The sequence below is a fragment of the Chiloscyllium plagiosum genome, chromosome 41 (genome assembly GCF_004010195.1).
Source record: "Chiloscyllium plagiosum isolate BGI_BamShark_2017 chromosome 41, ASM401019v2, whole genome shotgun sequence".
Taxonomy (NCBI): domain Eukaryota; kingdom Metazoa; phylum Chordata; class Chondrichthyes; order Orectolobiformes; family Hemiscylliidae; genus Chiloscyllium; species Chiloscyllium plagiosum.
In genome coordinates, this window is record NC_057750.1 from 5,405,856 (window position 1) to 5,432,916 (window position 27,061).

Below are 27,061 nucleotides of genomic sequence, written 5' to 3' on the forward strand. Positions count from 1 at the left end.
CAGAGTAAATATTGACGAGCATTAGCTTGCTTTCAATTAGAAAGATCAGTTTTGATTTCAGTTCTCACAGTCCTAGTTGAAGTTAGATGGAAGAACATAGTTCTCCTGGAGCAAGGAGTTAGATCAGAAATATAGGAACATGCTACCTCAGCGTAAAGATTTAGTTTTAAAAGGTCCAGAAGTGTTTGTTTAGTACCCTGAAGACATTATCTGATGCCAAGAAAGTGTAAACTCAGCGATATGAATATTCAAGGAAGAAACTATCAAACTCTTAACACCAGGAATTAAAAGCTATGATTCAGTTAAACCTATAGATGGGATAGAGAAGGGAATTCTCTCAAGTAATTGAGTATTGTAAAGTGATGCTGTTGAGACACATAGAACATTGTATTCTGAAGTGTTTTGAAAATTTTCTTTTGTGCTTCTGTGAAAATTCTTTTGTGAAAATTGTGCTACAAATTGTTTGTATAAATAGCTTAGTTTATTCTATTTTATCTTTTCTTTTGCATAATAAACTGGTCTCATTGTTAAAACCAAATCAGTAGCATTGCATGCTTGTTTTTCAGTAAAAGATCACCTCAACAAATAAAAAACAAGTGATTTATCAAATTAAATTGCAACGTGCGGTCTGATTTGTCCAGTAATCACATATCACCAGTTAGCAAACACTGACAGCACGGTACTCTCTGAGTGCTGCATGGAAGAGTCATAGGGATATGGTGATTTTGTGGTAATTATCCTGAGGCTCAGGCTAATATCTAGTACAAGGATTCAAATCCCATTGTGGCAGGTGGTAAATTTCATTTCAAACAATAAATGTGGAACTGACAGCTTGGGAGATGAAGAAAACTGTAAAAACCTACTACATTGAAGTACCTTTAGGGAAGGGAATCTGCCATCTTTTCCCTGATTTGTTGTAGATTCACAGCAGTATAGTCTATTCTCTTTTGCCCTCAAAAAACAAGTCAGGTAACATAACAGCTAGCAATGCTCACATTCCAAAAACAACGAACAAACAAAATGTTAGCCTCAATTATGAGCTAAAAGCTGTGAGGTCTGAACACAACCTCCCTGGCTAAGAGCGCTACGAAACCAAAAGTAAAAAAAAAAATGCTCATTATGTTCAAACCTAACAGCATCAAAACAAGTTTTACAGCTATATTTGCAAATATTTATTTGTCAGTTTTTGTAGAAAGAGAAAAAGTGCTGGTTATCTTCAGTGGTTAATATCAGTCTTTAAGGCAAGCAAAGCACTAACTAGCAATCCCAGTATGCAGCTACAAGAAAATGTATGATACAATTAAAATAAAACAATTCAACAAAAAGTTTAACAACAAAGCCAAAATTGTAGACTCTAAAGAAAAACATTGCTGCATTCTAACAGTGCCTACATGACACAAAGCATGACAAAAACATATCATTCAATATCTCAACATCAAAACCAAACCAGACATTCTGTACATATGTAATGTTTAAAAAAAATGCTGTAATGGAGAATAACTGTAGAAAACAAAGGACCATATTTTCATGATAGCTTTTAACTGATACTGATAGATTAGCCAGAGCATTGCAAATGAATGAGAGCCTTCTAAAACCAGCATCACCCTCATGGCCAGAGTCTGCAATTACAGTATTGCAGGTAACCGTTCACATATTCACATTCCACATATTTTTACAGGTAGCTTCAACCTCAGAATGTTGAAATTGTGACCAGATATCAGTACAACAGGAAAGTGGACAAAAGACACACAAACAAGATTTCTTCTAACAATAAAGGGCTGCTTTCAAGATGAATATCATACTAGTTTCCCATTTCAAGAGGGATTTAAAGAATCAAATTCCTACAAATGACTGAATAGGGTGAATCTTATTCACTATCATTGCTTGAGGAGTTTAACTTGGATAGTCTTTCTCAATGTGAAGCTTGAACTGGTTTTACCATGTACTCAATAAAAAAGTCATGCTAAGAAACAAACTGTTGGCAATCAAACATTACTATCCAACCAGCAAGCGTGAAAACACTTGTTGCAGCCAATCAGATTTGGATTGGGGCAGAATGTGTATGAGAGAGAGAGAGAGAGAGAGAGATTGAGAGCTCAGGAGTGACTGAGTGACAAACTGCTCAGGCTAATGCTCTGGGGAAAGTAAAACAGAAATTGCTGGAGAAACTCAGCAGATCTAACAGCAACCGTGAAGAGAAAGCAGAGTTAACATTTCAGGTCCAGTGATCCTTCTTCAGATTTTCAGCATTTGCACTCCCATTGTTTCATTATAATACATTGGGGATATTGTTTCAACTTTCATGACAGCAGCTGAAATCCTTACCCAAACTAGTCTAGATAAGACTCCAAGTCCAGAGATATCGGCTCGAGTCCTGTCTGCCCTCTCCACTCAGTTGAACGGCTAATATTGGCCCTGCCAGTGATTCAGGTGTGGAGCAAAATAATTTTATAAAACGAATCAGGCTGAGACTTTACGGTGCCACATTTCCAGCTTATTTTCTCAGCAAAAGACGGATGGGTGGAACAAGGAGATTTTAAAGTCCAAACTATATAGCTTTTTTAAACACTATAGTCATTAACCAGATTGTGACGAATATTGCAGTGTCCGGTTTTGCTCACAAGGTCTATGCATTTTCAAAAATGGGTTAACAGGGCTGTTAAGACCAGTATTTCTTTTGCTGTGAAGTACTCCTGTCACCAGGAAAAAGACCTTCAAACTTCAGACTGCTTCTCTCCCCAGTCCTCCAGGGGACAAAATGAATAGATGTCTCCCAACAGCAACATGGAACATCAGCTTTAGAAGTCAGATCCCTTTTAACACTGAGGAAGAATTGGGCAAACTGGGCTTCATTCTCTAGTTTCAAAGAATCAGACGTGATCTCATTGAAACCGACAAAATAGTTACAAAGGAATTGACAGGTAGATGCAGGGAGGACAGGGAGCATGGAATCCAGGGCCACAATTTAAAAATAAAGAAATGCCATTGAAGACTGAGACATGGAGAATTTTATATTTTACTCAGAGGGTTGAGAGTCTTTGGAATTCTCTACTCAGAGGGAAGTGGAGGCTTAGCCATCAGTAATGTTTAAAGGTTAAAAGATTTCTGGCATCAATTGTTATAGGGCACGTGTGGGTAAAAGGTACTGAAGTATTTGATCAGCTACGATTGTATTAAAGGGTAGAGCAGAAGTCTGATGGGCTGAATGACCTATCGCACACTCTTATGCCTGTCAGCTTGCAGAAGAGGATTTACCACTCATATCAACTCATCAAACTATTGCAAAGCTGGAGTTCAGACATTCTGAAATATTAATATTTTAAATGTAAATGTACCGAAACAATGACCATGAAATACATGTGCTATGCATTTTTTTTGCATGAATTGCTAATTACTTTTATGAAACCAGAAAATCGGTTTTGCATTTCAGCTTTATTCATGTGCCTCTTCTCCTCGCCCTCCTCTGCTGAGTTCATGGAATCTATTGTTATCCATTACAGCTCAAATTAACATACAAAAATCCCAAAGTAATTTTAACATTTGACTCCCTAATACTGCCTCCAACTTTTGTGAATGATGTGATCCTACAGTGAGTTTCATTTGGCCAGAGACTGCATTCCAACAAGTTACTTAATCCACTTCGTGCAATCCAATATGCTGCAACTTAATCTTCCCAATTTTGACTGTTTCTTCTATGAGATACTGCTGGAGGCAGAACCCAGTGAAAGAGAACCATCTTCCATAGAGTTGTTCTCTCATTACAGAGGTGAAAGGACAAGTTGAGGAGAATCCTTTGTGGTAACCCAAGCTGGTGCAAGAATTAAACCCATGCTGTTAGCATCACTCTGTATTGCTATCCAGCCAACTTAGCTAACTAATACTTTCCAGCCCCCTGCTACTCTCGTTTACTGAGTTACCAAAACTAAAACGTCACTTCTTCCAGAGAAAAGAAACCCATTTAGTTTTCATGCAACTTCAAGTTCAGAAGTTTGCTTATGAGTCAACCTTGGGAATCTTCCAAACAGACACGCACGAAAAAGCTTTGATTCTATCAGGGATGGGACGGCAACTGCAACAAAGGAGCCAAGTAAGTGTCTTTTTAAAAAAGAAACTCATGTTGGAGCCTCTTATTTCTAATTAAGAATGTCACTATGGAGCCTCTGGCTATGGGTTAACAAGACCTCCAGGCAAAAGGGTGATTGCAGTGTGGAGAGCCAGCAGAGCTACAAACTTTAAAAAACAGTGATGGTCCCTTTGCTCTACATCCCCCCACCACTAACCATACTCCAGTCCTCAGCACCAAACCCCACCAGCGATATTCAGGTTTAACATCCTCCTGAATTTTGCCAAGCGTATCCCTCCTTGCCAGATTACACTGCGTTCACCCTATGTTTCCCAGCTTCAGGACCTACTGTATGTCTCACATGACTGGTATTTTTACATTGGGTTCCCCTTTGACTTACATGAGTGGCAATCAGTTCTATACAAACCAAAAATCTGTATTTGTAGACACCAGGTTATAAAAACTACTCCTAGATATTGGCTCAATACATGACTACAAGACAGTGAAAATGACTATATGATGGTGCTCCTTTGCAGTAGTAGAGTTGAACCACTTTAATGCTTCAACTGTAATGTTTAAATACAGCAGGACATCAGAATTTTCTGATCTTCTATTAACATCCATGCACCACAAAGTCATCATACTCGCCCTACAAAACAAAAAGAGAATGAGGAAAAAACATTAATGAGATCAGAACATCTGTGAAAGGTTACTTCATTGAGTTGCAGTTAACATTCCAGAAACAGCGATTCGGTCCTTCAACTCTGCACTGACATTCTTCTACTATATACTACTTGGTCTAATCTCAGTCACTTTCTAATTTTTACTATCCCTTGTTTATTCTAAAAATGAATTAACGCAGTTACTAATAATGAATGGATTTTCCATATATCACAGTGCATAGGAATACTTAATCAGCTTCTATACAAAAGAAAGACTTCCTGATCTCTTCATTCATTCTTTGTGATTTAACTTTCAATCTACTATGTCACTAACCCCTACAAATAATCTCATCACTTACAAATCATCCCAATCTCAGAATACAACACAAAGAGTTCAAGGATTTCAGAGATATAACAAGCAGGATCACCAAATGACTGATCCATTTGGTGAGCTGTCTGCAGCCAGAGCAGTGCTTGAAAGAGCTGAAATGTCTGACAGAAGGATTAATAGCTAACCACTGCACAAGGTCCACAAACAAATAAGGTCATTTTTTTAAAAAAAATTGTCTGCATAGACTGTGAAGGCTGCACTTCTCAGGTGTGGCTTTGAAAAAACTGTAACATTTTTGGAAGGTGATTCTTTCACTGGGTTCCACTTCCAGCAGTACCTCAAAAGAAGGAGTTTTCTTCAAGTGTGAAACTGCCAACAGGTTTTGTTCGTTTACTCAAACTCAAGACCAAGCAAGTCATAGTCAGGTATCCTTACACTCTGGTTTTCCCCACCAGGTGATCAATGAATAGCAATTCTGGTAAAAAGCCTTTTGATTTTTATTACTGCCAGCTTAGGATTCACAGTGCAATTTGTAGATCCACACTCTAACCACCAAGTCAGAAATCCTCTCATCTCTCCCTCCTCACATCCTCATCATGTGCTGTCACAGTAGATCTGTGTTAAGAAGTGAATTAAGTACACTGTTCCCAGGTCAGAGAGCCAAAGAATGCCGCTGGTTCAATCCCGATTCCCTGAGTTGGATGATCTCAGGTAGAACGACTATATAAAAGGTGCAATGAAGTAACTCTCCAGGCTCCTTCCACAGCTCCTAATAAACCTGCCATCTCCATCATCAGTAGAACAAGGGTAGCAGATGCAATGGATCACCAAATCAAAGGTCCCTTCAAGAACACACTGTCTTAGAATTATATCACCCTTTGTTCACTGTCACAGGGGTGAAAATGTTGGAAAGCTTTCTTAACAGCAATGAAAGTGCACCTACACCACTTTGAATACATTGACTCAAAAGGCACATTCTCATGGGCAATTAGGAATGTGCAACAATATAGGGGAATGATGGTACAGCAGTAATCACTGGGCTGGTGATCCTCTGGAGACATGGGTTCAAATCCTGCAGATGGTGAAGTTTGAAAATCTGGAATAATGATCATTGTAAAAACCCATCTGGTTCACAAATGGTCACCAACGTCCCACTAATGACTTACCTGGTTTGGCTTACATGGGACAAGAGTCAACAATATTGCTCCGGATCTGCAGTCACTTGTAAGGATGGCAGTTTCCTTCCCTAAAGCGCATTCATGGACCAGATGCATTCTTCTGACAACCAACAATGGTTTCATGGTAATCATTAAATTCCAGATTTTTCTGAAACTGAATTCAAATTCCACCATCTGCAGGATTTCAACCTGGAGTGAACATTACCTCAGAATATTATCTGGGTCTCTGGATTAATAGTCTAGTGATAATACCACTATGCCACCATCTCCTGAGCTGTTTAGCAGCAGTTAAAACACCCTTCTGTCTCAATATCATTGTACGATGGATCCCAAATACCCAGTTCTGTGCCCAACCTGTGCAGACTCAGCTTGCAACAACAACTGTCAAAAGCAAAAAAATGTCCCATGCAGGTAACTACAGTTTATTTCCATCGCATTCACAATGTACATGATAAATGGAGTGACTGCAGCTGAAATGCTGTGGGATGATGAGCTTGTGGGTGACTCAATGTTTAGTCTGTGGTGAAAGAGGATTTTACTTTAGAACTAACAGACAATCCAAAAATCAGAGACAGAACAAAGAAATAGAAAAATGCTGCACTCGTAGTTGTGCTTTGGAATTCTACTGTCCAAAAATAGTCAAGAATGAACTCTCTGGAATACATTTTAACCTTTTACCATCAGCAAATAAAGAAAGTTGTAGGAAGCATTCGGTTTCCAAGTATTCCAAACATTCCTCATCCGCTAGCTTATCCCCTCCACCAAGCTCATTCTACGGTACACTATTCTAAATTGATGTCAGCATCTAAAACAGCGGGAGGGAAATTTCCCAGAGTTACCGGTACCTAAAATCAAGAGATAGACGTGGAGCTGACACTAGATGAAACAGCATTAGAAAAACAGTGAACATCTATGACACTGAAACAAATTCAGAACCTGAAGAATGGTCACTTCACCCAAAGCTTTAACTCTGATTTCTCACCACAGATACTGCCAGATCTGCCAAGCTTTTCCAGCAATTTCTGTTTTTCTTTCTGATTAACAGCATCTGCAGTTCTTCTGGTTTTTACCTTGAACCCTAAACCATTCCAGTCCCTTTATCTAAGGAAAATACGTACAGGCACTGAAGGAAGTCCAGAGAAGGTCCACTACATTTATCCTGTGCCTGTGGGATTTTCATATGAGGAGAGTTGGGCCTATACTCATTGAAGTTTAGAGGAATGAAAGGAGATCTTTTTGAAACATATACGATTCTGGAATGGCTTTACAAGGTCAATGCTGATAGATTGTTTCCTCGTGCAAAGAGTGTGGTGCTGGAAGAGCACAGCCGGTCAGGCAGCATCTAAGAAGCACGAAAATTTTTCAAAGAGAAAGCCCTTCACCATTCCTAACAATGTTGATTTTCCTGCGCCTCGGATGCTGCCTGACTGACTGTGTTTTTCCAGCACCACAGTCTTGGCTCTAATCTCCAGCATCTGCAGTCCTCACTTTCACTTTGATTCCCCTTGTGGGAGAGTCTAGGACCAGGTGGCATTATCTTAGAGTAAGAGGCCATCCTTTTAAGACAGAGATGAGGAGGAACCTTTACTTTCAGGTGGTGGTGAATCTGTGAAATTCTTGACAACAGTGGGCTGCAAAAGCAGGGCTGTTGAGAGTATTCAAGGATAAGACAGATTTCTAATCAGTAAAAAAATCAGGAGTTCTGAGGAAAAGGTACAAAAGATTGGATGTGAGTTCAGTTACAGGCAGCAGTCTTTGATCAGCTCAAGTTTAGAGACAAATCATTTCCACTAGAAATTGAATCAGTAACCAGAGAACACAGATTTAACATAATTAGCAAAAGAATGAAAGGCTGAAGAAGTTTTTTTTAAAAAGAAGTTGCAAGTTATAATAAACTGGAATGAAATACCTGAAAGGGTGTTGCAAGCAGATACTATATAGAGTCATAGAGCTGTATAACACGGAAGCAGACCCTTTGGTACAACTTGCCAATGTTGACTAGATATTCTAAATTAATCTAGTCCCATCTGGCCCATTTCCCTCCAAACCCTTCCTATTCATATACCCATCCAGATGCCTTTTAAATGTTGTCATTGTCCCAAACTCCAACACTTCCTCTGATGGCTCATTCCATACACGCACCACGCTCTATGTGAACAAGTTGCCCCTTAGGTCCCTTTTATACTTTTTCCCTCTCACCTTAAACCTATGCTCTTGAGTTTTGAACATCCCTCTCCTGGGGAAAGGACCTTGACGATTCACCCTATCCATTACCTTCTATAAGATCACCCCTCAGCCTCCGGATCTCCAGGGAAAATAGCCCCAGCCTATTCAGCTTCTCCCTATAGCTCAAACCCTCCAAGCCCCGTAACATCGTAAATCTTTTCCGCATCCTTTCAAGTTTAACATCTTTCCTATAACAGGTAGACCAGAATTAAAACTTTCAAAGATAATTTTATATATAAAAGAGAAACAAAATGTGGGAGGGCTACAGAAATGAACAAGATGACAGAATCAATTAATTATATTTTTTCAAAGAGAAAGCACCAGATATGGGCCGAGTGGCCTCCTTCAGATATTCTATGGTGTATGTAGGCTGATAAACCAGAGTACACATAATTAACCCCTAAACTATTAGGTGAAGGAAAATACAGCTCTATAACTGATGGAAAAAAAAGGTAGGATTACTGCCTCTGATCATTATTTGGTGAACACTGTTCAAAACTTTGCCGATGTCATAGGTAAATCCAGATTGGGCTTGACTTGCAATGTCCCTAACTGTAAGAGATTAGTGCAGCACAGTGTCTCAGTGTTTAGCACTGCTGCCTCACAGCGCCAGAGACCCGGGTTCGATTCCACCCTCGGGCCACTGTCTGTGTGGAGTTTGCGCAATCTCCCTGTGTCTGCATGAGTTTCTCTGGATTCTTCCCACAGTCCTAAGATGTGCAGGTTAGGGTGGATTGGCCATGCTAAATTGCCTGTAGTGTTCAGGGATGTGCAGGCTAGGTGCATTCGTCAGGGGTAAACGTGGGGTCATAGGGTAGGGGGAATGGGTCTGTGTGGATTACTCTTCGGGGGGTCGGTGTGGACTTGTTGGGCCGAAGGTCCTGTTTTCACACTGTATATGATGATTCTAATTGCTAAGCACACTGACATTGTCCAGCCTAGTCTCAAGTATGAAGAATGTGAACCACAGAACATGCTTTCAATTTGAGGTATAGAGAGAAAATAAATATTCCATCACTGGAACGTACAATTTCACCAAAGTAAATTGATCTTTTTAAAAACAAATGAACCAATTTTTCTCATCAACCTGTTCAGAGATGTCATTACACAGCTCTGCTACAGGTGGGTCTCAAACCCTTATGTTCTGGTCCAGGGAGTTGGGACACTACACTCCTCCAATCCATTTTTGTTATATGCCTGAGAGACATAGACAACAAAGAGACTATGGATACATTTGAAATGTGCTTTACAGAATATTCTGCACATCCTATACAGAATAAAGGATTCCCGACAAAATCTTTTAAAAATTTATTCAAGGATGAGGGCATGGCCAGCTAGGTCAGCAATTATTGCCCATTCCTAATTACCCAGAGGGTAGTTAAGTGAACCACAGTGCTAGATAGACCAGACCACAGCAGGGCAGTTTCCTTCCCTAAAGGACATTAGTGAACCAGATGTGTTTTCCCAACAATCGGCAATGGATTTATAGTCTTCATTAAACTCTTGGCTCGTTTTTTTATTGAATTCAAACTTCTCCATCTGCCGTGACAGGATTTAAACATGGGTCTCTGGATTTATAGTCCAGTGATAATATCATTAGGCTGTCATCTCCCATGTTGGAAACGGTTGGAGAAAAATGAAATTGGTGCACAACATCAAAGAGAAGATACAATATTCTGGTAACATCATTAAAACAAACAATGCAAGTTGCCATAGCTTCAGAGGACTGTATGGCTTAAACGATAGGCATTGATAGATAGTGAAAGCAAAAAATCAATTGAAATGTATAGAGCAAGAAAGACAAGAGGAAATAAATGACATATTAGCAAGTTTTGAGAAGATTTGTAGCTCAGGTTGAGGTTCTGGATGTAGGTTTGCTCGCTGAGCTGGAAGGTTCGTTTTCATAAAGACTACATTGAGAAAGCAAATGCATTACTTGCAGATACCAATAATGAAAACAAACCTTTCAGCTCAGCAAGCAAACCTACATCCATGGATGACATATGTATTGGACTGGCTTCAGTTAGCCAATGTGGAATGTCTAAGCGCAGCGCAGAACAAATGTGGAGATCTAGGGCAGACAAATTTCTGGGAAAAAGGGGAGACCAAGAAATGAACAAAATTCAGTTTATAATAAGAAAATTCCTCCTTAATTGAAGTTGCACCCATCCTCTTATGTCACCACAGCCAAGCTACGTCCTGTAGCCACTCATACATCGAGTTTTAGACAAGGCCTCTTTTCATCAGCTTTACATACCATGCCATCTTCATCAATTTCTTCATTCTCCTCCGACTCCTCATCTGTATCCGGTTCTGAAGAGCCATAGTCTCTGAGCATCTGCGTTATGCTCCAATTAGGCCTGCACACAGCCAGACAAATTGGTGTATAGCCACTGTACATCTGAGCGTGAACGTCTGCGCACCAGTCCAGCAAGAGTTTGACAATTTGCTGATTTTGTTCCTCTACTGCCAGATGTAAAGCAGTTCGGCCTGCTGACCTCTCCTAAAAGATTGAGATAAAAGGTTTCATAGACCCAACACAAATACAAGTGGGTAACCAGCTTCTTAGTTCCAAAGAGCTTCTCATTAATTCCCAGTGCATACAATTGCACACATACAAAAATTTAGCAATTGCCACCCATGCATCATTGCTCAGAAACATTCTGAGGACCTTTATAATAACCAACAAGTAAACGATGAGAGACAGCAGCATGTCATTCGGAATGTTGTCGTGGATACAAAAATGGCAATAGTTTTGCACGCAGAAGATCCTGCAAAACTAATGGGTTTGAAATCCTTGAATGATCTTTTGGGTTGCAAAGAAAGTTGAATACTGGTGAGACCACAGCTGCTGACACTGTGTTCAGTACTGGCCTCCTTATTTAAGGAAAATTATAAGTATGTTGAAGGCAGTTCAACCAGGAACGTGGGAGGAAAGGGCTGAAGTTCAAAACCATAAGAGGTAACTTGATTGAAACATACAATATCCTGAGGGAACTTGAAAGGGTAGATATGGAGAGGATCTTTCCTCTCATGGGAGAATCTAGAAATAGGAACCACGGTTTACAAATCAAGGGTCACCAATTTAAAACAGAGATCAGGTGAATGTTTTTCTCTCAGGAGATTGAGTCTTTGGAATTCTCTTCCTGTGAAAGTGGTGGAAGCAGAGTCCTTGAATATTTTTAAGGTAGAACTGGACAAATTCTTGGCAAACAAGAGGATGTAAGCTTATCAGGGATAGATGGAAATGTGGAGTTGAATTTAAACTCAGATGTGAACTTACTGAATGGTGGAGCAGTTTGAGGGGCTGATTGATCTACTCTTTCTGAGTGATATGATCATATCTTTTGTTTTTAATTGGTATTCCTATGAGATGCAAGTGGTGCATCTGGGTGGAGAGATGGCTGGTGCACTAGGGTAAAATCTGCTAAGGACAGGGAGCAAGGAGGAACGAGTTAAGAGGTCTCCAAGTATTTGCAAATGTGATGCCACGGTTTAAAAAAGGAGGTAGACAAAAGATGGGGCATTATAGACCAGTTAGCTTAACTTCTGTAGTGGGGAAAATGCTAGAGTCTATTGTCAAGGAAGAAATAGCAAGGCATCTAGATAAAAATTGTCCCTGTGAACAGACACAGCATAGGTCCATGAAGAGCAGGTCATGCTTAGCTAATCTTCTGCAATTCTACGAAGATATTACGAACACGGTGGACAATGGGAACCCAGTAGATTTGTATCTAGATTTCCAAAAGGCATTTCACAAGGTGCCGCACAAAAGGCTGCTGCATAAAGATGCAAGCCTTTACGGGCAATGTATTAGCATGGATAGAGGATTGGTTAACCAACAAGAAGCAAAGAGTAGGAAGAAATGAGTGCTATTAGAACATAGAACAGTACAGCACAGAACAGGCCCTTCAGCCCACGATGTTGCGCCGACTACTGATCCTCATGTATGCACTGTCAAATTTCTGTGACCATATGCATGTCCAGTAGTCTCTTAAATGTCCCCAAGGACCTTGCTTCCACAACTGCTCCTGGCAACGCATTCCATGCTCTCACAACTCTCTGTGTAAAGAACCCGCCTCTGACATCACCTCTATACTTTCCTCCAACTGGCTTAAAACTATGACCCCTCGTGTTAGTCATTTCTGCCCTGGGAAATAGTCTCTGGCTATCGACTCTATCTATGCCTCTCATTATTTTGTATACCTCAATTAGGTCCCCTCTCCTCCTCCTTTTCTCCAATGAAAAAAGTCCGAGGTGGCCATTTTAAGGGATCTATGTACCTGCACACCAAGATCCCTCTGTTCCTCCACACTGCCAAGAATCCTATCCTTAATCCTGTACTCAGCTTTCAAATTCGACCTTCGCATTTATCCAGGTTGAACTCCATCTGTCATCTCTCAGCTCATCTCTGCATCTTGTCAATGTCCCGCTGCAGCCTACAACAGCCCTCTATACTGTCAACGACACCTCCAACCTTTGTGTCGTCTGCAAACTTGCTGACCCATCCTTCAGTCCCCTCATCCAAGTCATTAATAAAAATTACAAACAGTAGAGGCCCGAGGACAGAGCCCTTCTGTTTGGCCATCAGTAACTAGTGATGTGCCTCAGGGTTCACTGTTGGAACTGCAATTATTCACAATTTACGTGGATGATTTGGAGTTGGGGACCAGATGTAGTGCGTCAAAGTTTGCGGATGACATGAAGATGAGTGGTAGAGCAAAGTGTGCAGAACACTGTAAAAGTTTGCAAAGAGACATAGATAGTTTAAGTGAGTAGGCAAAAGTCTGGCAGACATTTATGTTAATAACTGTGAAGTCATCCATTTCAGTTGGAATAACAGTAAAAGGGATTACTTGAATGGTAAGAAATTGCAGCACACTACTGTGCAGAGGGACCTGGATGTCATTGTGCTTGAATCACAGAAGGTTAGTCTGCAGGTGCAATAGGTCATTAAGAAGGCAAATGGAATTTTGTCCTTTACTGCTGAAGAGATTGAGTTTAAAAGCAGGAAGGTTATGCTGCAGGTGTATAGGGTGCTGGTGAGGTCACACCTGGAGTACTGCATGCAGTTTTGATCTCCTTATTCGAGAAAGGATGTACAGACACTAGAAGGTGTGCAGAGGAATTTCACTAGGTTGGTTCCGGAGTCGAGGCAGTTGACTTATGAGGAGAGACTGAGTAGACTGGGATTATATTCCTTGGAATTTAGACGAATGGGGGGAGGGGGGGGGGGGGGAATCTTATAGCAACATACAAAATTATGAAGGGAATAGATAAGATAGAAGTAGAGAGCATGTTTCCACTGGCAAGTGAAACTGGAACAAGAGGGTACAGCCTCAAAATTAGGGGGAAGCAGATTTAGGACTGAATTGAGAAGGAACTTCTTCACCCAGAGGGTTATTTACCTATGGAATTCCCTGCCCAGTGAAATAGTTGAGGTTTCCTCAGTAAGTGTTTTTAAAGTCACGGTAGATTTTTTTTTTTTAAACAGTAAAGGAATTAAGGGTTATGGTGACAGGACATGTAAGTGGAGCTGAGGCCATGAAGAGATCAGTCATGATCTTATTGAATGGCAGAGCAGGCTCGATGGGCCAGCTGGCCAACTTCTGCTCCTGGTTTTTATATTCAATGCAATCAACAAAAAGAATGAGACTTGAAACATAATTATTGTTATGAAGTAAACAAACAGAGCAGCTATTTTGTATATGGTAGACGAATAAAAATACAATCATCCAGTTAATCAGTTTTTTGGGAGGGGCTATTGGTTGAATCAGATAGGCACATTGTGTTCTTGTTCACAGTTGGATAAACACGTGGCACAGTTAATCTTTACTTTATGGTCTGCGCTCTGCTTCTGCACCACAGCTGTTTAGAGGACAACAAAGTGAGGTCTTAGTGAGGACTGTGGGAGGGGAGAATCCTAAAATGGGAGTAAGTGGGGAACAAAAAAAAATCAGTTTTATAACGGGGGCCGTCCCCTTCTGTTTAAAACAAATCAAAAGAGAAACCAAATCGTTTGCAGCCCTGCAGTTGGGCTCAAAAACCTGGTCTCAATTTTGAACAAATTAAGAGTACTTGCCTTTGCGTTTATATCAACGTTAGATTGCAGAAGATATTCGACGATATGAACGTCATTGACCTTTACAGCTAAGTGCAGGGGTGTGAGTCCTACAAAAAGAGGAAAATCCATTAGTTTAATATTTGATACCTGTTAAAATAAAAATTATCTTTGGTTTTGTATTTAATAATTCTCTTTTGTCCCTCCAATTTTCTCAAGTTGTTGATTCCTTACTGGGATGCATACAAGATTTTAGGAGTACTGTACGTCTTCCTTACCATTTGCCTTCCTATCTTTTTTTCAGTAATCTGCAAACTTGGCTATAGTAATTTCACTCTCCTCATCCCAACCTATTTATATATATTGCGAACAATTGTGGTGCCAGCACTGATTCCTGAGGCACTCAACGAGTGACAGGTTGCTATTCTGAAAATGTCTCCCTTATCCAACTCTGTCTTTTATTACTTAGCCAATCCTTTATCTGTGCTCATATATTACCCCCGATATCATGGTCTCTTAACTTATTAAGCAACCCAATGTCTTGTACCTTATCAAACAGTTACAGAAATCCATATTACATCTACAAGCTTCTGCTTTATACATCCTCCAAGAATATGAAGAAATTTGTCAAGCATGATTTCCCTTTCATGAAGCCATGCTGACTCTGTTTGATCATATCATGTATTTTCAAATGCTCTGTTATTACATCCTTTACAACAGATCCTAACACTTTTTCAAATAATAGTTGATAAGCTAACTGCACTACAGATTTTTTTTGTCTCCTTTCATTTCTGAATAGAAATATTACTTTGGCAACGATCCAATCCTCTGATAATTTTCCAGAATCTAAGTCTTTGTGAAAGATTACTCTTTGTGCACTCTTTAGCTACTTCTTTTAATATCTAGTGATTGTTCTTGTACTTATTTCTTTTCCCCTTTTTGCCCCTTGATTATTTAGTATTTTTGAAATGTTATTCATGTCTTCTGATGTGAAGATGAATGCAAAATACCCATTTCATATTCTCTGTCATTTCCTGGCTCCCCATTAATATTTTTCCAGCCTCAATTTCTCAGGGGCCTATGTTCACTTTGGCCACTCTCTTTCTTTTCATATATTTAAAGAATCTCTTGCTTTCCACCTTGATTTTCTTGCACATTTATCTGCAATGTTTATTTTCTCATGGTTACCCCTTTTGGGTCACACTGATGTACACTTTCCAGTTGGAATCACTACACAGTGGGCACTAAACCCATCTAAAACCTAGATCTATTCAAGCCAATATCAAAGCTCCAATTGAAACAGTTAACTCAGCACAGAATCAAACATTCAGGTCTAACTGGCTAACTTGCACAACTCTATGCCAAATAGCTCATCAAGGGACCCCGTTTTTTCATTACCTTGTTAATTCTTGTTTGCCCTTCTAACCAGAATGTGATTTATCAAAAATTAATAAAAAGACTCTACCTTTATAGTTGTAGCAATTCAGCTGCTGTGTGACCTGGGATTGGTCAAAAAGACTGGAATTCCTTAGGCCAAGAGTATGATGAAACAGGAGAACGTGAACACAGCTGGTAGCTCTTTCCATGCACGCTAGGTGTAAGGCAGTGTTCCCATCCTTCTCTTGCAGCAATAAGTTTGCCCCGGCAGCCACCAACCTTTCCACAAAATCAGCACGCCTAACGATCACAGCCAAATGCAGTGCCGACTGCCAGAGATGGTGGAGGAAAAATATCAAATTATTTTAGAGACAGCAGTCTGGGGTGCACAGGGGATACTTATGTTCCTAATATTGTAGCAGAATAACAAGGAAGGTGCAACACACGAATAATAAGGCGATGTTACGGGAAAGAATCTAATCAAATGTTTGAAAACAACAGCAGCACATATTGCCTCATCTCTGTAACTAAAACAGAAATTTTGGAGAAACTTAGCAGGTCTGACAGCTCCTGTACAGAGAAAGCGGGGTTACCATTTCATGTGCAGTCCTAATCACCTGGTTCAAGTCATTCTGCAGGTTGAGGTATTCAGCATCCTTTATATAGCAGAGAATAGTGACGAAAAAGTCTTCTTTCTCATGGATGACAGAAAGGTGCAGTGCCCTATTTAAAAAAAATTCATAAATGTTAGTCAACCTCCCATGCTATTTCACACGACTGCTTTATTCAAAAATATATTAAATACAGCATAACTCTTTGGGGTAATCATACAGAAAACAATGTGCACTTAAACAATGCCATGAAACGTTTTGTTTCTTTTCTTGTTATGCAAATGAACGAGCAAACCCAACAATTGTGCCTCATCCATAACTGCACTACAGAAGATAGTGGTAATCCACAAGTGCATTAGGATATGACAGTGAAGGTGTGTTACTCCAATTATATTGGACCTTGGTAAGACCCACACCTGAAGCATCGTGTACAGCTTTTGTCTTTTTACTGAAGGAAGGACAGACTTGCCTTCAGGCCATTGCAAGAAAGGATCACTTGAATGGGTTAAGCAGCATGTCGGAGAAGACGTAATCGACTAGGCTGTATTCCTAGAATTAAGAAGAATGATGTGATATAGTGTGTGAAATTCTTAAAGGGCTTGACAGGGTGGATGTTGAGAGGTTGCTCCACTTGTGATAGGGAGTGTAGAATCAGGGAAGGAAGGAAGGCTGTTACTTTAGGACTGAGATGAAGGTGAGTTTCTTTACAGAAAGGATTGTGAACTTTTGGTATTTTTTTACCCCAGAGAATTGTTAATGCTTAGTTCAATGTATAATCAAGACAGAAAACAACAGGCTTTTGGATACTGAAGAAATCAAGGGATATGTGGAAGTGCAGAACCATGATAATACTGACGAACAGACCAAGATCAAATGTTTCCATGCTGTATGACTCTATGATCAACTCTAGACACTTTTTTTAAGTTAATGTATATTCTTACTGAATTTAAGTACCTTTACGAAAACAGCAGTCTAAATGTTTGAATTAAATTATGAATCTTCTACCAACCATGGAAGTTATCAGACCTTGTTATCTCCCTCTAAAATTATCAGAAGAATTTTCCAGTTTGAGAAATACTGCAACCATGTCAAGTGATATATCTATTTAATTTCAAGTACTAGCTAGCAAAACATGTATTAATGTGGCAGACCAATGTTGAAAAATTAACAAGTTATATGCAAATAAATCCCATAATATGTTTGAACTGAGTTTCCTAGCCCATTCCTCAGACATTGAGTAGGCAAAATGATTAATTTGGAAACTACCGAACTGAACTGACCGAAGTCGGCACTTTTCTGAGAATGAAGTTGGCAATTAATCACACATCATACAGAACTGACGCAGACAGTTAACTTGCTCCAATTTAAGATGAAATGCCTCAATTTGTCACAGAGCCTGGGTCAACCTCCAGAGAAAAGCAAATGGGCCTCTGTTTAACACCATATCAGGGACAGTGTAACTGATGATGCAGCACAACTTCAGGGCTACAGGGAAGTGTCAAGTTTTGGTCATGAACTCAATTTCTTTGAGTGGAGTTTGAACCCAAAATCTCTAGCTCAGAAATGAAGAATACCACCACAGGAGTCAATCAGACATGTTTGACTTTGCTGCAGGAAACTCACTTAGCCAAACTGCCTCTAATTATTACACAGCTCATGATGAACCACATATTACCTTGTATAAAAACCAACTCCTTACTGTCTTTCTCAATTACCTTTAAGATTGTTTTTGTCACTAATCTACAATCCAAGAATGATATCAGCATTTTAAAAAAGTGAGCATCAAAGAAAAGCTACATTTAATCTGCTTCTCTTCCCCATTATAACAACTTGCATTCTATCTTTTGCCATAAAAAGTATCTGAAGGCATTTTGCAGAGAAATTAAAGAAACAAATGTTGAGCAGTTAGAAGAGATGACTGAACACAAAGACATTATAAAGTTAAAGTTTCAGGAGACTTTTAAAGAATAGAAAATCAGCAAGACATGGGTGGAGAGGGGATGCTTAGAAATTATAGGAAGTATGGCGAACGTAGCTCGAGGAAGGCAAGAAATAGAAGGCCATAGGACTGTTGGAAATAGTTGGGCTGGAGAAGACTGCTAAGACAGAATGATGCACAACCACGAAAACTTCTAAATTATGCCAGGAATGATGAAGTCAATGCACAGAAACACACTGAAAAGCATGTCATGAGGCAGTCACCAAGGACAATGGTGTTTTGAAAGAGTGCAAAGTGTGCAGAATGACTACTGCAAGTTAGGCGAAGCATTACATAAGTCAACAGAATAAACACATGTGGAACACAATCTACCAGTTCTCCTATAAATGACGCATCATCTAACCTGGGACTATATTATCGTGCCTTCACCATCCCTGTTCAGTAACCCTTATTTTCTTCCAAACAGTACCATGGCTACATGATCTTATGGGCATATAGGAGGCGGCAACAAATCCTTATCTAGTCAAAGTGCGTACAGTCAGTTCTGCTATAATGCGGTAGTTCCATTCTCATGCAATCCCATGTAATAAGAAAATTGCATAATAGCAGCACCATTTAAACTAATGAAGCAGGAATTGCATTATAACCAATACTTTAGAAGTTTACGCTTTAGATACAGTGCTCCTAATTCATGAATTGCATTAACGAAATGCACGTTATAGCAGAACAACCTTACAGTATCTCCAAAAATAAATTTTTCAAAATTAGCCTGCAGATTAACATCTGTTTAACTGTTGCGAAAATAAATGCTTCCTTCAGCCCAGTACCTGAAAATTTCCTAATCCTACTTCACGTTCAACAGTAAGTAATTGATTGACCTTTAAGATATAATACTTAATGTATCCCTTGTTTATCAGAGCACAAGCATAAAAACAGGAGAGCAATGATACTCCGTGCTAATCATTTAATGTAGATAGTAGCTGGTGCCAAATATAAGCACTGGGACTATCCAACATATGTTTCGGGAGTTCAGATTTGTCCAATAGGTCAGCAACAAGGCAGGACACAGAAGTATGTGCGTAAAAATTGCAGGTGTGTCCAAGGTCAAACCCTAGACTACATCATACTAACTCACAGGAAAAGCATAAGAATTGCTTTCAGTGCCACTGGGATATGAAAAGTAAGAAATAAGGCATGGCTTCCATTCCTGATTGCTGACCAGTGCTTCTTGTTGAGAAATACAATTATATGGGCAATCAGGAGAAGGTTTAGGTGCACACTCCAAGGTCAGAGAACTTTGCCATTGCTTCCTGTTCAAAATGATGAGAAAAAGACATTTGAATGAATGGTCAGAGTGCTGGACAAACAGCATCCTGGTTGAAGCAGATTTCAAGGAAGGAGAAAAGAAAATTGGATCAGGGAGGTGGGGAATTCCTTCATTGGATGCATTGTGATATTAGCCATAGATAGATGATTAACTGCAATTTCTTTAGAAGGAACAATGTCCACAAAGTTGTTAAAAAGCCAGCTGTACACTGAGAATTGATCAAATGCCGGGAAATTCCAGGACTATTGCTGCATTCGATAGTTACCGCAGCTGACAAATCTAGTCAAGATTAACATTCTCATGAACAAAGCAGACACTGTCTGTTTATTTCATCTCTTTTTTAAAAGCATGGATTGCAAACTACAATCAAATTACCTCAATGATTTAAAACAGCTATCTGACTAAATATTACAATACACTGGGGGTGGGGGAGGGGAGCAATAAATTTGAAGTAGGGGGGAAATTAAGGGTGTTCTTTGGTGGTGTTTGATGAAATAGAAGACCCACCTTCCATTTGACAGCACTCAAGATCTTACGAAGATCTACATCTGTGCCATTTGGCACTATTTGTTAGGTACAAATCATGATTTAGCACCAAGTGTAGAAAGGAAGCACTCGCTCTGACTATGCAGAAATACATATTTGAAAAGAACTCTGTCACATGATATTACACAGAAGAAATTATCTATCAGTGTTCTAACATTGCTATTGAGCTAAATATTTTAACTTTTCCCCAGCAGCAAATAAGCAGGAACTGAAAAGAACATTGGGAATGATTGATTTAGAGGTGCTGGTGTTGGACTGGAGTGTACAAAGTAAAATAAAAATCACACAACACCAGGTAATAGTCCAAAAGGTTTATATGGAAGCACGAGCTTTTGGAGCACTGCTCCTTCAATCATTTGATGAAGAAGCAGCGCTCCGAAAGTTAGTGCTTCCGAATAAACTTGTCTGACTATAACCTGGTGTTGTGTGATTTTTAAAATTGGGAATGGAGAGTATGATTATTAACATTCTGAATAAATTTTAGATGCGTGCAACAGGGCTTTTCAATGTGTAGTTCCATTTTTTTCCCCATAAACCTACATGCATTATTTATTACAGGACAAAGTCTGCAAGTCAGCTCACTTTACAGGTCGGTGGGAACATAAACTTGGAAAAGCTTTTTTTGCAGGGGTTAGCTATGTACAGGACAAGGTACCAAGGGGGATGATTTTAACTCCACTATGCTGACTATGTTTTATTAAAACTGAGCAGGTGGATATAACTCCCTCAATCCCTGCCTCATTTCATCTTTAGCCAATTTCCAAATAGATGTTCCTGCTGCAGGCAGGCTTGAGAAACATCCAAAAAAAGAGTCCAATGGCAACATTTTGGGGTCTTGACTGAAAGTTAACATACATATGCGTAACATTGTGCTTTATGTAGGCAGCAATCACAGCAGAAAAGGCCCAGTCAGTGTAATGCCAATTTTTTGTTTATCTTTTCACTTGGAATTTATTCCCTCAATGAAGTAACAGTAGTAACAACAGCCATTCTAAATTTTCAGGGTAATGACGTGAATGTTAGTGAAATTAGTGAACAGCATACATGTATAAAGAAAACGGGGGGAGGGGTCTTCAATTGCTGGGTTTGAGAGCAGATTAAGACAGAGGAGAGAGGATACTTTTCTCTCAGGGGGTAGTGGATCTATAGAATTTTTTTCCCACAGAGGGCTGGCAAGATTGTTGTTAAATGCATTCAAGGTTGTGATAGATTTCCAATCAGTTACGGACACCAGGATTTGAGAGGTTACAGCAGGAAAGTGGAAATGATCATTACCAGTCAAATAAAAGCAAATTACCACATATGCTGGGCAACATCTGTGGAGAGAGAAACATCTCCGAACAGGAGAAAGTGAGGACTGCACATGCTGGAGATCAGAGTGCGGTGCTGAAAAAACACAGCAGGTCAGGCAGCATCCGAGGAGCAGGAGAATTGACATTTTGGGCATAAGCCCCTTCATCAGTCATTCCTGATGAAGGGCTTATGCCTGAAACATCCAATCTCCTGCTCCTCGGATGCTGCCTGACTTGCTGTGCTTTTCCAGCACCGCACCCTCGATCTCCAAACAGAAGTCATACTGATCTTGAAACGTTAACTTTTTTTCTCCACAGATGCTGTCAGACCTGCTGAGTTTTTCCAGCACTTTCTATATCATATCAACAATGATCTCATGAATGACAAACCAGACAATGCTCTTCCAGCACCACTGATCCAGAAAATGGGCCAGATGGCCTACTTTTGTTCCTATGTCTACTGTCAGTTGTTGGAAAACTCCTGCACTAAATAGACAGCAGACTAGCTATGACAAACTGCTGCAATTGTGTATGTTTGTACACGGCAGGTAATAATAAGGGAATTTCTGACTTTCAACAAATATGAGAAACTAAATAAACATTATAGTAGCTCCTGGGTGGCAGCAAGAAACACGTTTAGGCACTGATGTTGTGACATTAGCTATTATTATATGACATTCCTGGTTGAAAGTCAGAAATTCCCTTATTATTATCTGCCGTGTATGAAGGAGCGTCGCTCCGAAAGCTAGTGTGCTTCCAATTAAACCTGTTGGACTATAACCTGGTGTTGTGTGATTTTTAACATAATTATGGACTGAGGCTCAAGCCCACCTGCGTATCTTAGGAAGACAAGATCCAGGGTGTACACGAGGGAGGGATTAGAATTGCGTTCTATCTTGGGCATGTGAGCATTTTCCAACTGTACATGAAAAGATCGCAGGTGAATGTGAGAAAATTATCACAGGAATGTCATATAATAATAGCTAATGTCACAACATCAGTGCCTAAACGTGTTTCTTGCTGTCACCCAGGAGCTACTATAATGTTTATTTAGTTTCTCATATTTGTTGAAAGTCAGAAATTCCCTTATTATTATCTGCCGTGTATGAAGGAGCGTCGCTCCGAAAGCTAGTGTGCTTCCAATTAAACCTGTTGGACTATTACCTGGTGTTGTGTGATTTTTAACTTTGTACACCCCAGTCCAACACCGGCATCTCCGAATCATCCATAATTATGCTTTGTTATAAGGTTTACTGAACACGAAAACAAAAAAGTCATACTGAAACTTTATTCATTATTAGTTAAGTGCCATTTGCAGGACAGTGTCCAATTCTAGGCATCTGTTGAGAAGGATGTCAAAAACTTTGAGGGGGGTTCAAAGGGTGTTTACCAATGAGACAGCAGGGATGAGGGACCAGGGAAGAAAAAGGTTAGGGAAGGATGATTGCCCTGAAGGGTGAAAGGCTGAAATTCAAACAAATTAATAATTAATCCTTAAACATTATCATTAAAATGGAGTATTTAGATAGTTATCTTTCAGCAGGTCATGGAACCTTGGATGTGCACTGACAATCTGACTTTCCCTAAATATAACAATGCTTCACATTTCAAAAGTATTTCTCCAAATACAAGTGAAACAGGCAACAAAGAGACGAGAAAACTACAACAGAAAGAAGGCCCCAGAAATCAAGTAAAAATTAAGAAAATTGCCATGATCAACAATACTACTCATTCTGACAGTTATGCTACCAGTACTACTTGATGGTTTTTCAGCATGAAATAGTGGATTTCTCTTTATGTTGCCCACAGAAGCCAGGTCTAAGTTCAGAATCCCATCATAGTACATCAAAGATATCTGGTTATCAGGAACTGCATTTGTGGCTTGTCAAGTGGTAGAAGATGATGGGTCATTTTTAAAATAGAAATTCTAATCAAGGCATCAACAAGAAGTATAAGAAAAAGCTGGTGACCAAATGAGTAGAGTGTGCCAAACATAAGGAAATGTCACATGCTTATATTTTCCTCACTGCAATCGACAAAGTCAAGATTTACATTTATATAGCTTGTAAATATTGGCTCTTGAAACAGTGTAAAACCTTGTACATTCCTATCCACAAAAAGTAAACACAGAAAATCTAGCTTGACACTTCAGTGCAGGACTGAGGGGGTTCTACACCATCAGAGATACCACCTTTCTGATAGTATACCAAGGCCCTAACTGCTTCCCTGACAGTGAATATGTACACGATCCAGGGTACTCTTTCTTACGTACAATCTTAAGTTTCAGAGTTCTGTGTGGGTATTAGCCCATCGCTTTGAGCTATCCAATCGGTGCTTTTTTTCCTACCATTTTGCCAATGTAACAACATGTTAATATAATCCACGAGCTGTGAATTTTGATGGAATGCGTTGAGGACATGAGGAGTTGCTATATAAATACAAGTATATTCTTTATTCTATTATTTCATCACCTTGCAGAACTTGGTCAAAACAGCTGCACTTAAAGGGGTGTCAGAACGGAAAACTACAGATTCTCAGATTGCATGCAGCGTGTGTGGGCCTGACAACAGTCCGAGAGAAAGATCTGCTCCCAACAGCAACCTGTGTTTATATACTGCCTTTAATGTAGTAAATCAAAAGATGAAAATAAGATATTCCTGGTCATTGAGCTAAACAGGGAGATATTAGATCTTTGCCTGAGCTTTTTTCCTATGTTTCAAAAGACACCTTAAAAAAGGAAACAGAAGTAGAGTACCGGAGAGGTTTAGGGAGGAAATTCCAGAACTTAAGGTCATGGCTACTAATGGAGAAGTGATTTTTAAAGCAGAGATGCTATGCACCAGATAATTCATGTTTCTACAGTATTCTATTTTAAAACTGATTTAATGTGGAAGTGACATTCCTCAAGACAAGGGGTGTTTAAATTTCGGTAATTTTGCACAGTCAAGGTGAGTTTTAATTACTCCCAGAATATAAGAATGCAGATTCAAGCTCCTCTACTCAGCCCAGAAACATGTCTGAGCCCCAAGACCACTTCCAAGTGCACTAGGGTGACATTTCTGAAATAGTCAGTCAATTTGCAGTCTAAAATGAAATTTTCATCAAAAGGAAATTTGGTACTGTAGACCTAAGAGTGTGTTAAACAGAGACTATCACATTTCACATGGGATCACTTCAGCCACAGTGATTAATTCAAACGAAAGGTCACACAGATGAAAGAAAAGCCAGTGTTTCAGTCATCACATCACGTAATACTTTTTAAAATGCTTTTTACTCATTCATAGAATGTGTGCATTGCTGGCTGGCTAGCATTTATTGCCCATATCTAGCTGCCATTGAGAAGCTGCCTTCTTGATCCACTGCAGTCCATTTAATAATAATGCTGTCTAAAATAACATTATTTCTTTGAACAGTCAAGTAGATATAAAAATAATGTACGTCATAGAAAACAATCTGTTTGAGTTGAGTGTTACAGATAGGATTGCCTCTAGGAACATGTTGAGAGGGGAATTAAGCAACTTGAATTGGTATAAAACTTTTCATCACCTCAGATTTCAAAGCACCACGGGGCCACTTTCGAAAGGTAGTCACTGTATAAGAGGAAAATGCAGAAGGCATTTTACACAGAGCAAGATCCCACAAAATAATCAATGGCCAAATGATCTTTTTCCTCAGTGACATTGGCAGAGGAAGTAAAATGTTGACCAAGTCACCACAGGGACACACTTCATGTTCTTCCACCAAATAGCACTATAAAATCTTTGATTTAACATCTCATCCAAAAGATGAAATACCTCTGACACTGCAATACCCTCTCAGTATTGCAATGGAAATGGATCAAACTTGATTTTTGCTCTCAAGTCTTTGGAGTGAGGTTTAAATGCACCAACTTCTGAGTAAGAGACAAGTCTTTGAAATCGTGCCAGTTATTTTTGTATTCACCAGAGAAGTTTATTGAGCTCAGCTGCAAGTTGTTGGTACTGGGCAAAGCAACACGTGGGTTGAAGGTGTGTTTCTGCAACTGTACTTGGGAATGATTGAGCCAAGTCAATGCCATACCACCTATGCCCACTCACAGTTGACAGTTAATTAACCCCTCATGCAAAAGGTACTCACGAGTCCATGTCTTCAGTTCGATAGTGGCGCAATTCCTTCAACTCATCCACTGCTTCTTGGGAAGTGCCCAGCTCCGTTCCCAGGGTGATCTGACCAGTGCCACTCAGTTTCACATCCTCAATGCCCTGGGTGATTTGGCCAACACCGGTCTCTGACCGCTTCTGGGTGGACAGGCAGATGTCAGGCTCGGTGCCTGGGGACATTTGCCCCATGCCATCCCTGCTCTCCCCACCATCAACACTCTGGTCAACGCCACCCAACTCGTTGAACTGCCTGACCTGCAGCTCACTGAGGGAGCCAATGCCACTGTCGTAGTAGTCATCGCTCTCTACCTCAGCAGGTAGCCCCATGCTGTCCAACTTAACCTGGCCACCCCATGGCGCTGCCACTTTACCAGTGCCCAGCTTGGACATCTGTTTGGATGCGATGCCATTTAACAGCTGCGGGGCCACCTCCATTTTTTTTCCGGACTCCAGCCGTGGTAATGAAAATCCGCTTTCGAACAGGATTCTAAAGCACAGGGCTCAACGCGTCAGCGAAATCTATGAGGTAAAGCCGCCATCCTCCTCGCCGCGGAACAGCGGCTTTAACGAGAAAGTGAAAGAAAGACACTAAGGAAGAACGGACGCTGCGCCAAAAATGGCCGACGCCTTGTTTACCCTTTCGTCTGAAGGGAATTTCCCCCGCTAGGCCAGGGACCAATCGGATTGCGCTTTCCTGGCAGGTCCCTGTGCGGGAGACACGTCGCCCATGCGCAGACGCTGCTCCCACCGCAAGGGTCTGTGGTAATTGTAGTCCTGTTCGTTATCGACGACAACAACAACTTGAGCAAAACTCCCACTGGGGATGTGGAAAGAAAACAGAAAGTGCTGGAGTAGCTGAGCGGATCAGATATAGGGAGGGACAGAGTTTTCCTTTTGTTAATCACTCAGGGGAGTGTTGATTTGCCCATCTCTAATCGCATCTTGATTGGTCTGGCTTTGTAATGCCACTGTGGAGACTGGGAGACAACAGAGTTGCTGTGGATTTGGAGTCACATAAAGGCCAGCGGAGTCACATTTAGGCCAGATCGGTTCATAGAGATCATTGATCATCGAGGTCTGCAGCATGAAAATGGGCCCTTCGGCTCAACTTGCCCATGCCGCCCAGTTTTCACAATTAAACTGATCCCATTTGCCTGCTTATGGTCCATATCCCTCCACATCTATCCCAACCACATACTTGTCCAAATGTTTCTTAAATGACAAAATTGTTCTCGCTTCCATCACTACATCTGGCAGTCCATTTCAGACACTGGCCACCCTCTACATGAAAATATTGCCCCTCTGAACT

At 40.2% G+C, this 27,061-nt stretch overlaps 1 protein-coding gene across 2 annotated transcripts; it reads right to left on the minus strand.

The window, feature by feature from the left end:
• Window positions 1-1,148: 1,148 nt before the first annotated feature.
• nfkbib (nuclear factor of kappa light polypeptide gene enhancer in B-cells inhibitor, beta) lies at window positions 1,149-26,415 on the minus strand. 2 transcript variants are annotated; one of them, XM_043680812.1, is made up of 6 exons: window positions 25,730-26,415; window positions 16,516-16,621; window positions 15,987-16,227; window positions 14,543-14,631; window positions 10,718-10,963; window positions 1,149-4,712 (listed from the first exon to the last, which is right to left on the minus strand). In XM_043680812.1, exons 1-6 carry the CDS (start codon window positions 26,185-26,187, stop codon window positions 4,677-4,679), a joined length of 1,176 nt encoding a protein of 391 aa, XP_043536747.1. In that variant the 5' UTR covers window positions 26,188-26,415; the 3' UTR covers window positions 1,149-4,676. The 2 variants fall into 2 exon arrangements, with proteins under 2 accessions (XP_043536747.1, XP_043536746.1); XM_043680811.1 differs by having other exon boundaries at window positions 16,492-16,621.
• Between the last annotated feature and the right edge of the window lie 646 nt (window positions 26,416-27,061).